We start from the raw sequence: 14,431 nt of genomic DNA, 5'->3' as shown, positions 1-14,431 counted from the left end.
ACAGCGCCCTTGCACTTCAAGCTTGTTTCTATTAAGAATTTTGCACTATTTCACTTCTCCCAGTCTGGCCATACTGAACAGACTTGATTTCGGGGGGAATGTATTCACTCTAGAGGCTGTATCTCCGTTTCTCGCATGCAGCAGAATCTCCCAAATAAAAGCCAGAGAACCACCGCCCGGACAGAGATGCAGGGCACGTGTCCATGCGATATCACAAGGGATCACGTTTCTTCGCCTCGTTTCCTGCGAGACCATTTCGAATTTCACACGCACGGGCCCACGGGCAACCCTATGCTGTTACCGTGGAAACAGGCATGTATTCGTTCCTCGTATAGAAAGTAAATGATCATTTATAGGAGAAAAGCGGCGTGACACTAATGTGCCTATTAATTGTGATTGCCGTTACCGTGGCAGTGGGAGGACGTGAGGATTAGAGCAGAAATCTGGCGACGCTCCGATCAGTGTCGCATTAACATGAAGTTCTGGCGATGGCTGAGGTGATGGTGCAGAGGATGAGGATAAGGGTTCATGTTTTACCTGTAGTTACAGCGCAGCTTAGGGATGACGGCGCAGAGATGTGGTTTTCAGCTGGTTAAAGGCTTCTCGCTCGCTACCCCACCCCCTCCTCTTTTCACAGGAAACTCACTTTGGGTGATGTTCGTCTGGAGAGAAACTCATTTTGAATCCCGCCGTCTTCATTCCCAGCGAAACCATCAGCGTTAGAAATTATGTCATTGAAATTATAATCCTCCGTGATGGAGGGGAAAAAAGCAAACGCTCAAACACTTGTTGTTATATTAATATATGCGTTTTATTCTCCATTTTTTAATCATCATTATGTTTAATTTTAATATTTGCAATCGTACAGGTCCTTCATACATGGACCTACCACCACAGCACACAGATTGGCACAACGAGATTGGTCAGAAATAGTTTAAATTCTAATCACACCTTTTCAGCGCACATTTGAATGACTTCTGCAAGGACTTGGGAAAGACGGAACTATAACAAGAACAAATAGAATCTTTTTTTTCCCCCTCATTAAAATCAGAATTTGTATGCTGTGCCCAAATAAAACATGAGACAAAATAAACATGGACGATCCGAGATTCAATCGTACAAAGCATAAATAAGAAGGGAAAAAAAAACAACAAGATGAAACCATAAAATGTACAGCAGTTGAATATCTCTCATGAATGTGATGAGTTTAGCCTTGAAGGTGCCTCTGAAGCACAATACCTCTCCCCAACATGAAATAAAATAATCTCTGTCTTTAAATAAGAAACTGCTGACAATATAAAAATACATGGCATTGTACTGTAGTTCATTAAATAAACCAACAATTCATATATAAAATATTATATTGACGTGTATAAAAATATGCCTTACAACTTCTTGAAAAGGGTAAAAGCTATATGCTTTTTTGTCTGCCACTTAAGAACACACACAGTCAACCACAAAATTCCAACATATGTACACACAATCAACTAATGAGCAGTCATAAAGCCATTTTTTTTTTACAAATAAAATGAACAGATAAATCGAAGACTGTATTCATGACTATTTTTTTCTGACTCGATATACTGTACGTATATGATACTGTGAGATGTAGATTTCAAGCAGTATTTATTTTTTATTTTTTTGGTAAATACATACTCTAAAATAAATTAATACAAAAAGAAACATTTATTCAATGAAGTATTTCGATATCAGTGTATCTTTGGAGAGAGAGGGAGAGAGGATGGTGAGGGAGACACATTTCTTTTGAACATTTGTGTCACATCACCAGCGTAACAGTATTTCAGCCCACTGAGATCAGAACAAACACAGGCAGTGTCAGCTATCCTAAAAACAAAACAAAAAAAAACCAAACAAACAAAAAAAAAAAGAACAACAAACAAAACAAACAAACTTAGAAATCTACCACAAAGCCGGGACAAGAGCCAGGAAATATAGAGATCGTTTGGAGTAATACCGCTTGGATCACTGAGGCAGTTTATGGAGCGCTAGTGTCAACATGGAGCACGTCACCAAACAATGCAGAGAACTTTGCTGCAAACTTGAGAAACATTCAGGCAGATAGGATCTTTGCTACTGTACTGTATGTGTGTCTTGGTTCTAGAGAGGACATTAAGGATAATCGTGGTGTCATTTCCACAGGAAGTGGTTAATCCCTGCTACCTCCTGTCCAGGCAGTGTCTAGCACAAGCTAAAGCCACACCCCCTCTCCCTTGTGCTCCTCTTCCTCCTCCTCCTCCTCTTCCTCCTCCTCCTCCTCCTCCTCCTCCTCCTCTTCTTCTGCCAGGCTCAGTTCAAAGGGAGCAGGGCGCCGCTCACTCGCCATCGCAGGGTAGCGCTCCGTCCTCGTTGGTGCGTGAGGGAAGGGCGACGCCGAGCTCGTCCACGCACCAACAGTGGCCGCGCTGCATCCCCTTGGAGGAGCGGCACTGCGCGGGGACGAAAAGACAGCGACTCAGGCGAGCGCGCGACTTAGACGGAGGCGAGCGAGAGCGACTGGGAGGGGGATGAGTCAAAGGGGATGAGCGAGAGCAAGGTGGATACAGTGACAGATTAACGAGGGAAGGAGAGAAATGACATGTCATCGCCGCGCTTAACCCGTTCCCTCCGAGCCTCGCAGCTCAGAACCTCAGAGGCCGAGAGCCGTCGGTTCTCCTCCGAGCCCCCGATTCGCCGACAAATCTCTTGTCGCCCTCAACAGTACGCTGCGGCAGAATACATCCTGACAATAATAATAATAATAATAACCTTTATATCTTTCATTCTCTGACAGAAAACATTTGCAATCAGGTTTAAATCGCTCTGCTAGATGTAACAAACTATCGCAGCCACATAAAGATCTGTCCCCTCGGTCTTTTCTTAATACTCTACCTGCTTTTTCCTGTAGAATCCACGGGTGTCACAGTTGGGTATATAGATGTCACGGTCGGATTGGAAGATTGTCAGCTCCAGACCCCTCAGGACGCTATTTAATAACTTACGGCAGGGTGCCTAAAAAGACCAATTCAGATGAATGATTTCACGCAGAGGCAAAGATGGAGAACCAATCCCGATCGAAATGGCGAGATTACAGTAACAGGTTTTTTCCCCTCTGATCATGTTGGAAGAAATCCTCTTAGGTTACACCACGTCAGTGTTACTCATTAAGGATTAGTAACCCTGCGGCAATAACAGAGCCAGAAGCCGATCATATATATTTCAGATGTCACATAATAGAAAGGCATATTATATAACCATATTGTCACACAAGGCTCTTGCTTTTTCAGGTCACTGAGTGGCTGGAAGCGCCCGAGAGGTGCTTTCGTTGTCATACGTTGCAAAAATGAAATGGCACAATCGCCAGCGATATCCCATCTGCCGCTGTGTTTCTTACAGTCGAACAATTCTTATGTTGCAAAAAAAAAAAATCCGTGGAGGCTGTGGCAGAGTCGAAACTTTCCTGATTCACATCATGGTCAATTAGTTCTGCCGCATAGCAGCACACACATCATGCACCATAATGCATGGCTTCGGAGCCCTATATATACATGCTGCTGCAACACCCCACACAACAGAGCAGCTACGGTAATAACTCTCTATTATCTAGCTAGATTATCCCACCTTTTCCGTTTCTAGGGTATCTCTGTGAATCAAATCATATTGAACAGGATGCTCCCTACAACACGTCAGAATTTGGTCATCTGTGAATCTATCGAGAATCTACGGCATAGTTTTGGTATTCACGGCGTGACACAAGAGAATAAACTTACTTTTTCTATATCACCACTGTGCGAGGGATGGGGACCTAGAAGAAAATGACACACTGGCATGTGAATGTGATATTTATGCATGATAGCAATTAACATACACAACACCTAACGTCAAATGATATACACACACAGACACATTTGTTTAACATCCCTGTGCAAAAGATAATGAATATCCTTTATCGACACGAGATCTGGTGGGAAAGAGACCCTGAGAGACCCAGTTTCAATGAGGATATTTCCTGCACAGATTATTCCTGGGGAATCGCAGTGTCTTAATGTGAACAGCAGATGGAGACCACTGCAATAAAAATCTCCTTAATAAGGATGTAGGTGACACCGTGACAGTTCATTCACATTCATTCTCAATAGCTTGCAAAAATGCTCACTTGTAGGATGCACTACGGTCACTCATGACGTTGCATATATCACAGAAATTACTGCACAAACATCTCTCTTTACAAACACTACACACACCCTCAACAAAAGCTTCCAAAGTGTCCTTGAATATATTTCAAGAACAATCCAATTGCATCAGGTTCTTTATAGCTCTAGTTTCAAGTGAAAGCCCCTCGTAATGGCTCGTCAAATGACATTTTTCATCACAGTGGCAGCAGGGGCACTGCAGAACATTGCTGGAGCCTGATGGTTTACAAATCCTTTCCTGGTGCATTAAATGTATAAATTTGTTTTTTTTTGTAAAATGAAACAGTATGATATGCAATCCTCAATGCACTAGATGCAACAGTATATGCTGTGGGGTTTTTGTGGATGAGGTTATGGAAGCATTAAGTCCTTGACACTTTTCACTCAATACATCTCTACACTTGGAAGGACGCAGTAAGTCTGATTGTGGTCGTCTTTTTGCATCTTGACATCGAAACACGTGCGTGTGTGTACGCCGGCACATTTATGAATACATGCATGCGTAGGTGTGATTGTGAGTGCGTGCATTGCCTTACCTGTGGGGTGGGGCCTCTCAGTGGGGCTAGTCCAGCTGTGCTTGGCGCAGATGCCCCTTCCCTGCAACAGAGCTTGGAGGGGGCTGTGTTCTCTCGGTGGGGGAACACAGCGAAGCCCCTTGGCACAGCTCAGTGTGTACACGCCACAGGGTTCGCCCTGGGCCAACACCAACGTGCTTCCTGCAACATTATGGTCCCTGGGGAGCCGACCTGCCCCCAGTGGTTCCCTGCAGGAGGGACAGACCTTGAAGGGCCCCAAGCGGTTTGCCCAAGTCCACGATCCGCAGTGGCCGATGAGCAACAGAACAATGGTTGTTAAGTTGGAAAGGAAAGGCATTTTCTGTCCAGGTCTAAGGTTCTCACTCACTCTGTCAGTTAAATGAAGCTGATGCTATTTCTGGATGTATGTCCCTCTTTCTCTCTTTCTTTCTCTCTCTCTCTCTCTCTCTCTCTCTCTCTCTCTCTCTCTCTCTCTCTCTCTCCCCCTCTCTCTCTTTCTGTCTGTCTTTCTCCCTCTCAGTCTTCTTTCCGTCTCCTTGGTGCTTTGCCGGTTGAGCTGAGAGGCAGTCAGGAGTCCCCTGCAGTGCCAGAGGAGACAAATGGATATCGAGAGAGACACAGCAAAGCACCAGCTTTTAAAGATCTGAAAGGCGGTGATAGAGAGTGAGTGAGTAAGTCAGTGAGAGAGAGAGAGAGAGAGAGAGAGAGAGAGAGAGAGAGAGAGAGAGAGAGAGAGAGAGAGAGAGGAGAGAGAGAGCACAGTTATGACACCTTCAGGGGCTGGTACTCAGAAAGAGAGAGAGGGAGGGAGGGAGGGAGGGAAGGAGGGAGAAAGAGAGGGAGGTGACAGGGAGGGAGAGAGTGAGTGGGGGGTGGATTAAGCTCCTTTTAGAAATTATCAAAATCTCTCCACCCCTTCCTGCTAAATACAGCATAGGTTTAGTCGCTCTGACAATATTTTTTTTAACATACCACATACGTTGAGAGTAAGCTTGTGCAGTTAATGACTCTCTCTGCTGATGCATACATGTCAGACCTTAGAATATTTGCCATGGAAACAAATATATTGTGTTGCCTCTAAGAGAACTGCATACAATGGCATTTGTTACACAGGGTTTTAAATTTGTTGGACAAAGAGTTGACTGTTGAACTTCAGTTCAATAAACTCCTTATTCCTTACTGAAACATCCAATCAAACTTATCAGTTATAGGCAATACAAAACCCCCTAGGCAAGTTTAAAGTAATAGCTTTTATGAAAAATGCCAACATCCAATTCTTCAATTATATATTAAGCATCAATCTTATAGTTATCTGATAATTAGTTGATTCTTAGTTATTATTGATAGCCTAGACCCTCACTTTGCAGTAAAGTCTAGCACAGAGGGTCGTTACTTTTTGAGTGAGGGGTCTTCAAACTCAGCATCAATTGCTGTATGGAATTTGCAACATATCAAAGGTCTCGGTTTCTTAAATTCCGGTATTGCACTGCTGCCATTGGGCCCTAGGTGAATGGCAGAATCATTTTGTTTGCTATTCTGATGCAATGGCTTCAAAGATAAATGTATATTGCGCAGAGCATTAAATTGGATTCAGATGTCCTATCAATAGATAGAAAGCACCCATGTGCACACAGAGGATCCCGAGGTGTGTGTTTACATATGCATGCGTGTGCATGCATGGCCACTTTTGGCAAGTGTATGCAAGGGTTTATATGGATTTGTGTGGCACTGAGTCGCCCGCTTCAACTTCGAACACACGAGCATACCCATTGGCCCACGCTTTCCAGAATCACAGAGGCTTCGCAAGGCCAAATAATCTGCCCGGTCATTGAGGAGGGTAGCGTTCTGATTAGGGGTGATTAATCTTGGCAAGGAGGGTAAAATCACCTTGTGTTCTCATCAGCTCGCTACCTATAGCGGTCCAGCCTGTTTCCACACATGTCCTGTCAGGAGAATATTCCAAAAGACACGCCAGGCCAACGGGGCTTTCTTTTTCCACACTCCCCTGGATTTTTCCTCCTCTAGTCCACGCCATTTCTTTCACTGGCTCATACCTCCTCCTCGGCTCAGGTCTATCCCAATTGGCGCCGACGTCTGCACTGTGCTGGCCCACTTTTATCCAAGCCAGAATCAAACATTCAAGCCACATTGGGATAGTCCATGCTTTGGGAAGAATCCCCTCGTCCACCCTTGGGCTGAACACTAGCCTCCTTAAATGCACCTCAAGGGCTTGGTCGTAAAGTCATATCTTGGTATAATACAGCAAGCTATACTGCCTGCTGATGGGGAAAACAATGCAATAAATGGAACATGCATCTTGAACTATGACTATTACTCTGCACCCAAAGTTAGTTGCAGTTCATGCACGCAAGATAAGGGATGTTGTGATTCATTTTGCGAGGCGGCTCAGGAGGACGGAGAAATGTCACATCTTGGAAACAAATCTGATGATGAAGGTTAAAGTCAGGAAATGCAGCCGCACTTCTACACAGCCGTACACACACACGCACGCAGGCACGCACGCGCGCGCACACACACACACACACACACACACACACACACGCGCGCGCGCGCGCACACACACACACACACACACACACACACACACACACACACACACACACACACACACACACACACACACACACACACACACACACACACACACATCGAATGCAGTGATTGGCCAGCTGCGTATCACCCCGTTTCAAGGTCGTCTCTGATTGGCTTTACGGAGTCATCGGTGCGTGACGTCACTAGGAAGCGCCGAATCCTTTAGTTTACAAAGTTTTATCCGTAGCAATGGATGACGGATTAACAAAAAGTGAATAAATGTGTTATTAACCGCCAGGATAACAGGTAACGTACGATAAAAACATTTTTAGATCATGATGTCCACACTGCTGTCCACTTTCAGCAACAACGACTACTCTTCCTCACGCTAGTCTCAGCCCCATTAGCTCGGAGCTAATGTTTATCTTGAGGCATAGCCAAGAAACATCTTTAACGACTGTCTTTAAACCGACCGAACCACTCTATTTTGCACCGTTTAAAAAGCTGCTTATTTCGAGTGTTAGCCATCGTTCAATATAGGCTCGATCGTTGTGTACTGTGCGGGACTTCATCATGCTAGCTACTAACCATTCAGTGTCATATAAGCTGCCTCACGTTTGAGAATGATAAACACTTTGACACGACCACCTCTGATCATCTGCCACCAAATATGTATATTCCCTGTATGATACTGGTTTCTTGGGCCAAAGTCATTTTCTATATGATATCATATTTGCTTAAATCACCTTGATGTATTGGCCGCTAGTTATGCCCATGTTCTTTTCTTACAAACCAGCTCTTATTTTGTGGCTGTTTCCCCCACTGTCTCTTTCCTTAAATCAGATGGATGACATCAACCTACACCACAGGTTCCTGAATTGGAGGCGTCGAATCAGGGAGAGGGAGATGGGGGAGGTGCGCCCGGCACAGGAACGATATTTGAGGTTGCTGAAAGATGGAGACACTCTCAGGTATAGACACATCTTTATGCATGGTTGAGTAGGGACATATTGGGTTGAATTCTGTTGTTCTTTAATAGAGTGTGTGTGTGTGTGTGTGTGTCTGTGTGTGTGTGTGTGTGTGTGTGTGTGTGTGTGTGTGTGTGTGCGCGCGCGCGCGCGCGCCTCTCTGAATAATTGCTCTATGCAATGGTATCGGATGACATTTATAAGATAGTTTATATTTTGTCTATTCCTTAGCCGGAGAAGATTTAAAAAAAAAAAATCAAGCTGCATAGGCCCTTTCCACCTCTACAATGACCCTTACCACTATATAAGTTTCCCCAATGTGCATATCTGGATTGTGTTTGTTCCTAACCCTGCCATTATGTGCCATATAATCTTTGGCACTGATGAGAGGGACAGGAGCCCAGGCTGTAGAACCTCCTGTAGGGTTAGCAGTGATATGAGCATGCTGACTTGGCACAAATCAGGTGGTCTTTACCCTGTGAGGAAAATGGATTGGGTTGTATCCCTTGACTGCTTTCACATCCCTGTTTTTCTTAAACCACAGACTGTAATTGACTATAATATGCATGCAGTCAAGAAAAGCAGACTCATGACATAGAGGTGGAAGATGGCAGCCTGACGGCTCTGTGTGTGTATGTGTGTGTATGTGTGTGTATGTGTGCATGCGGACAGTTGGCATGCCATCCCCTAATAATATAACCAAAATAGCTCTGCGACCTTCTTCAGACCCTCTAATTGAAACAATTAAAAGCTCAAGGATTGTCAGTGGGAGCATGTTTCCTGGTCAGCAAAAGGGACAGCATTTAGCCCAAATTTTGGGCCGACTTTATTGGAAAATAGGCTCCTTTGCAATTAGGTTTTGTTTGACTCAAAAACCTCAGAGCCTATGCATTTTTGTATCGGGATTACTTTAATTCTAGAGCGCCTCAAACAGTCAATGTGTACACACACACACACACACACACACACACACACACACACACACACACACACACACGTGTGTGTTCCACAAATGCCAACAAACCATGAAAATCATGTCCAAAGCAGCAATTTGCTTTTAATGGTCATATAGTAGGCTACAATTGCTAAATATTCTGATCTCATTCTGATGATATGAGGATTTGCAGACAGTTACAGTATTTTGATATCAAAAGTATGCATCTTGTTTTGCTATGAAATGTGTTTAAGATTTTGAATAGAGCAGTGAGACATTTTCTTCACCTGTGATTTTGTCATTTCAGTTACCAAGGGAACTCTGATGAAGTGGGTTGCTACGTGGCTCCCCATCCTCTGTCAAAGGGAAATTGCTATTTTGAGGTAAGACATTTTGACAGCGTTTGCACCATGGCTGCAAATCACAATTCTGACACGGTCATCATAGTTCAATCTCTAATCGAGGCCGTTTCAATCCTGTTTTCAAGTCTCTTCAGTTTGCATCAGTTTGTATACATGTCTCCACTGAGCAGTGTTCATTCTTTCATGTTTTCATTCCAGATTTAAATAGAGGCTATTTTGTAAATAAAGAGACTGTCTGTGCTTAGGTAGTCAATTATTTTGAGCTGCTGGTGAGGGAGAACATTATAATTGGGGTTCCTGTCTACTATCATCACTGGTTGTGCCCAAGATTGCTTTTCCATTCATTTAGCTATTTTATCCCGCGGAATCCCATTGGTTAAATTTTCTGAAACTTCATATCAAACTCCAAAAGCCCCCCGCAGTTCCAGTTCACCAAGTAGGAAAACCACTACCTCAAAAATGCCCTTGCTGTGTTGGAACGGGGGATTGGTTGTGGGTTTGGGTGGTATCTCTTGGTGCAAAGATTAATCTAACGCACTACGTTTTTCATCAGGCGGGGAGTGGGATGGAGTGCAGGCCATTTATTCAGCCATGTTGATGCACCCCTCCGTCTCAGGAGTGTCCAACATACTATGTGTTTTTAAGGGGGAAAAAGTGTCTTTGTGATTTAGCACAGGAAAGCCTGCGAAGGCCCAGTCATAAATTAGGAGCTAGAGGAGGGTTGGGGTGCATTATTTATGAGGCAGTGGTCGAAGCGTGTAGCGTGTGCACAGCAAAAGTCAGGCCCACTACCATGTCGTTCAGCAATAGCATGTCAGGGTGGTTTGATGCACTTCCTTTTTTCGGTTCTTGGAACAAAAGTTTAATAATTTGTATCATTGGGCTTATTAATAAATCATCTTATACTTTTCTAGTTAACGCTGTTCCTTCTTAATTTTCACAGATAAAAACATAGGCTACTATTGCTTTTTGCAGTAAGAGGTGTGTGATGGGGTGGGGCTCACTTAGTTCACGAGGACACTTTGAAAATTGATTTCATTTTCAACAGATTTTAAAGTTTATTTTTCCTCACTCTTTCCCGCTCTCACTCTTTGTCTCTGGCAGGAAAGAAAAAAATATTGAATCACAAAATTGCCATGTTTAAATGACAATCACACACAGGGTGCTTAAAGCTGAATTAGTTGAGCTTGACATTTACAAGGCAGGAATTTAGGGTGAACATTAAAAAGTCTATAGTTTTATGCGATGTGGCTCTCCGCACTGTGACGCACACAGGCAGCACGCTTTCCAGTTATCTTGAAAATGTTCAGTGCTTTTATTCCGATAAAGATCAGGCTCCTGTCAGAGTTTGCGTCAACTCCGGCACGCTATTCCCTCATTATGCTTTCACAAGGAGTCAATTTCATCTTTGTCAGAACGGCTGCACTTTGTTTGAGACACTTCTCCTCGTCCGTCTCCTTGGAGCTGAGCTTAAACATCTGCAGTATTTCACTTATTTTAACAGATTTATTTGAAAATAATTCCATTTATTAGGCAGCATTCCTCGTCGGCTCATCAATGAGCACATTTATGCTCTTTCCACATCCCAGTCACCTCACATTTGCCAAAATAACCCACAAACCTTTTATTTGGATCTTTATCAAGCAATTAATATTCCATTGTATTTTATTATTTCTGACTGCGTTGAGTGCAGAAGGCCCGAGCGGCCCAGCAAAGACACTGTCAACTGTAGGATATAGAGTGCCGTCATCAAATGAGCGAATGACAAACTCATAGCTTTCCTATTTCCTCATATCTGCCACACCGGCTTCCTGCCGGAATCCTGCACGGGTGCCTTTTTTTAATCTATCTGCATCCCACCCGTATGCGCACATTAAATGTGAACATTACATTTTGAACCATAACCATACCGTAAGCCTCCGTTTATAGGCTTCAGTATATATTGTATGTATTATTATTTCTGTATAACACACGAATAAACATTTTTGTAACCCATTTATTCTTATTAAGACATTGTCATGGTCCCAGAGAGATTTTATGCTGCCCTCCCATCTCTCATAGAAAGCCCGCGCTTTGCTTCGCACCACCCACAAAACAGAATGGCAGGTTTCTTCTTGGCAGCGGCTGCCATTTTGAATGAACTGTGTCTGCCCGCCCGCCTGCCTTGCTGCCTGGCTCTAGGAATCGGGCATCGGGGAGACAAAAAAAACCCCACTAGTCATACAAGCATGAGTGCCAGGGAAGCCAGAGATATTTCAAGCAGCAGATGGAAGTTTTCCATCGAAGGTTACGCTCAATTTCTGTGTTTTGCCAAAGGATTTTTGTTGTTGATTCGTTTTTCTTTAATAATCATGTAAATGAAGAAAGTTTCAAATCCGAACAAATTTCAAGTTACAAGTTATACATTTGTTTTCTCATTTTGTGTCTGTGTGTGTCTTAAGGTGACCATAGTGGACACTGGGGTGAGAGGGACTATTGCTGTGGGCCTGGTGCCCAAGTTCTACAGGCTGGATCACCAGCCAGGTTGGCTGCCATACTCTGTAGCCTATCATGCTGACAATGGCAAGTAAGTCAAGCCCTTCTTTAAAGCATTAAACACTATACATCTCAGATTCCTCTCCAGTGTTGACATCTAAAATGCTGGTGGTCTACTGCTACTTGGTACCTGCTGAGCTAGGGCTATTCTTCTTTCCCTGCTGTTAGGTTATACATTGGGAACCCCCTGGGTCAGCGGTTTGGTCCAAAATGTGCTCGTGGAGACCGCATTGGCTGTGGAATACACTCGGAAAATACAGAAGCAGGGTTTATAACAGTCTTTTTTACCAAAAACGCCAAAGAGGTACGTTTATATCTTTTTTGAGTCGTTGTGAAATGCGTTCCTAAGAAATCCCAAAACATGGCAGTGAGCTAAGAATCATTGGCCTATCTGTTTATGTCTCTGTTTGCTTTTCTCCATTGATCCCCGTGCATCCATCTCTTATCCAGGTGGGATCAGTGGAGGTGCCTGTGTCGGCCGAGGGCCTATTCCCTGCTGTGGGAATGCACTCCCTGGGGGAGGAAGTACGAGTGGACCTCCAGGCTGAGTGGTTCTTGGAAGAGGATGAGGGCATGATGATGGTGGACAGCCATGAGGACGACTGGGGGCGTCTCTATGATGTTAGAGCGAGCGGCATGGTAAGCACGTAAGGACAATTTTACACAGGATCTGATGTTTAATCCCTTGTGCTGATAGGGGCATTATCAGTGGGCACAGACTGAAATGTCTCTGGATGCAATTGGTTGGACCTACCACCAATCAGAGCAACAAAACGTGTGACTTACAGTTGAGCGATGGAAAAATGGTGTATTGGGGGTAAATAAACTTCAACCAAATCCTGTCGGAAGTATGGCAAACACATCTTTCTTATCAACAAAAGCTTTAAGTGCAGTTGTTTGTTCTTATTTGAGAAAAAATATACTGTCCACTTAGTTTAATACTGTTGCGATAGCTGATTCAACAGACCGTTCCACATCAGCGGAGGGCATCTCGGTAAGGTGCCTCAAGGGTGCTCCTCTGTATCGTCATCGTATCAAACCCGCCTCATATTAGATAAACGGTTGTGATTGGCCCGACCCTGGCAAGGTTGGTGGAAATCGTGGTGAATGGAATGGTGGCCAGACGTATCTGGCAGAGCAAATGAAACATGAGCTTGCAGATTTGTCTGGTTCCCAGGCTATAAGTCTCCATAAACCATCTCCAAATGGCTTAGTTGGCTACCAGGCTACAACAACCACCACACGGGGCACGAGTGTTTCACTGAGGTTATCAAGTGGGCGCCTTCCTTCACTGGTTTTTCATTGAATTAAGCAGTGCATTTTGTTGTCCAAGAACTGCCCCCATCTTTACATACATCTGGCACCTCAGCCTACCACTATTCTATCTATATATGCACAGTGACAGTCCTTAACACCGACCTATTATGCTCCTTTTTCAACAAGCTTAAATAGGTCTCTGAAGCCTCCAAAACATGTTTTTTATTTATTTTTTGCAAAAAAAAAACAACCTCAAATTGTGCATTAAAGCAATTCTAACATGCCTCTAAATCCATTGTGTTCTGGACGCTCTGTTTAAATGGGAGAAGCTACCCTCCTGAGGCCACGAGTTCTGTGAGCCAATGGAATCTGAGCACAAGTTCTAGGTTCTGTGAGCTAATGGTGTTTGAGCATGGCTTCCGGGTTTCGTTGTATTTACTCTGTCACTATTTTCACCTTATCAATCCACAAAATCAGTTCCTGAACAAATTTGAGGCGAGAAATAAGCAATCCAATTGCTGAATATTCAATCATATTACATCTACAAGGCCTAATTTTAAAGTTAGTTCTGACTTTTGTTACCGTGCTCCAAGCTTGTGGGAGACGCGGACACCACCGTGACACACCGGGACTCTCGGACATTTCGGCGCATTTCTTTTGTTTCATGTAAACGCGGGAAATAAGATAGAATAACATAAATACATCTACAATAAAAAACACACACTATTTTAATTGGTTTTGTTTGGATAAACGCACGGCCGATCTGATGGAGCAGATGACCATATAAAGAAATCCGTGACGAGCTGATGTCAGCTCGTGCAGCGTTAAGTGCGGTCGAAAGCCTGAGCGTTTTTGTTCACACTGCGATTACTTTGTCATTCATTTTCCTCATTATTTGATACTTTGGTTAAGTCTAATATGAATGTCTGACATTGTAACATTATATATGACAGGAAAAAAGCAAAAGCATAATTGTCCCCCTGCCACAAAATGAACCACAACGTATTCAACGTATTCCTGTATGATTGATGCATCATACAGGAACAGAAGTATGTCATTTGTGCTGATGGGCCACATTGCTTATAAGTTCAGGTGC

The 14,431-nt window shown here is 43.7% G+C and overlaps 2 protein-coding genes across 3 annotated transcripts in view; one reads left to right on the top strand and one right to left on the bottom strand.

Annotated features, from left to right (window-relative positions):
- Window positions 1-2,289: 2,289 nt before the first annotated feature.
- igfbp6b (insulin-like growth factor binding protein 6b) lies at window positions 2,290-5,294 on the bottom strand. Of its 2 annotated transcripts, none has more exons than XM_080015523.1 (4): window positions 4,727-5,294; window positions 3,768-3,802; window positions 2,890-3,009; window positions 2,290-2,447 (listed from the first exon to the last, which is right to left on the bottom strand). In XM_080015523.1, exons 1-4 carry the CDS (start codon window positions 5,061-5,063, stop codon window positions 2,334-2,336), a joined length of 606 nt encoding a protein of 201 aa, XP_079871649.1. In that variant the 5' UTR covers window positions 5,064-5,294; the 3' UTR covers window positions 2,290-2,333. The 2 variants fall into 2 exon arrangements, with proteins under 2 accessions (XP_079871649.1, XP_079871650.1); XM_080015524.1 differs by lacking the exon at window positions 2,290-2,447 and adding an exon at window positions 2,464-2,514.
- Window positions 5,295-7,545: 2,251 nt separating this feature from the next.
- Window positions 7,546-14,431, top strand: part of spryd3 (SPRY domain containing 3) — a 45,189-nt gene continuing 38,303 nt past the window's right edge. The window contains exons 1-6 of the mRNA XM_080014623.1: window positions 7,546-7,585; window positions 8,123-8,250; window positions 9,489-9,564; window positions 11,985-12,109; window positions 12,247-12,382; window positions 12,529-12,717. Of these exons, the coding sequence (XP_079870749.1) occupies window positions 8,123-8,250; window positions 9,489-9,564; window positions 11,985-12,109; window positions 12,247-12,382; window positions 12,529-12,717 (654 nt within the window). The 5' untranslated portion in view covers window positions 7,546-7,585. The remainder of the gene's footprint in view (window positions 7,586-8,122; window positions 8,251-9,488; window positions 9,565-11,984; window positions 12,110-12,246; window positions 12,383-12,528; window positions 12,718-14,431) is intronic.

Source organism: Zeus faber (genome assembly GCF_960531495.2).
Source record: "Zeus faber genome assembly, chromosome: 15".
Taxonomy (NCBI): Eukaryota; Metazoa; Chordata; class Actinopteri; order Zeiformes; family Zeidae; genus Zeus; species Zeus faber.
The sequence above is the reverse complement of the archived record's forward strand: the minus strand, read 5'-3'. Positions and strand labels throughout refer to the sequence as shown.

Excerpts from the sequence above, each read along its gene's own strand:
- igfbp6b (XM_080015523.1), bottom strand. The coding sequence starts at position 5,063 with ATGCCTTTCCTTTCCAACTTAACAACCATTGTTCTGTTGCTCATCGGC. Across the intron at positions 3,803-4,726 it reads TGAGAGGCCCCACCCCACAG|GTCCCCATCCCTCGCACAGT; the intron begins GTAAGGCAATGC and ends ATTTTCTTCTAG. Across the intron at positions 2,448-2,889 it reads GATTCTACAGGAAAAAGCAG|TGCCGCTCCTCCAAGGGGAT; the intron begins GTAGAGTATTAA and ends GTCCCCGCGCAG.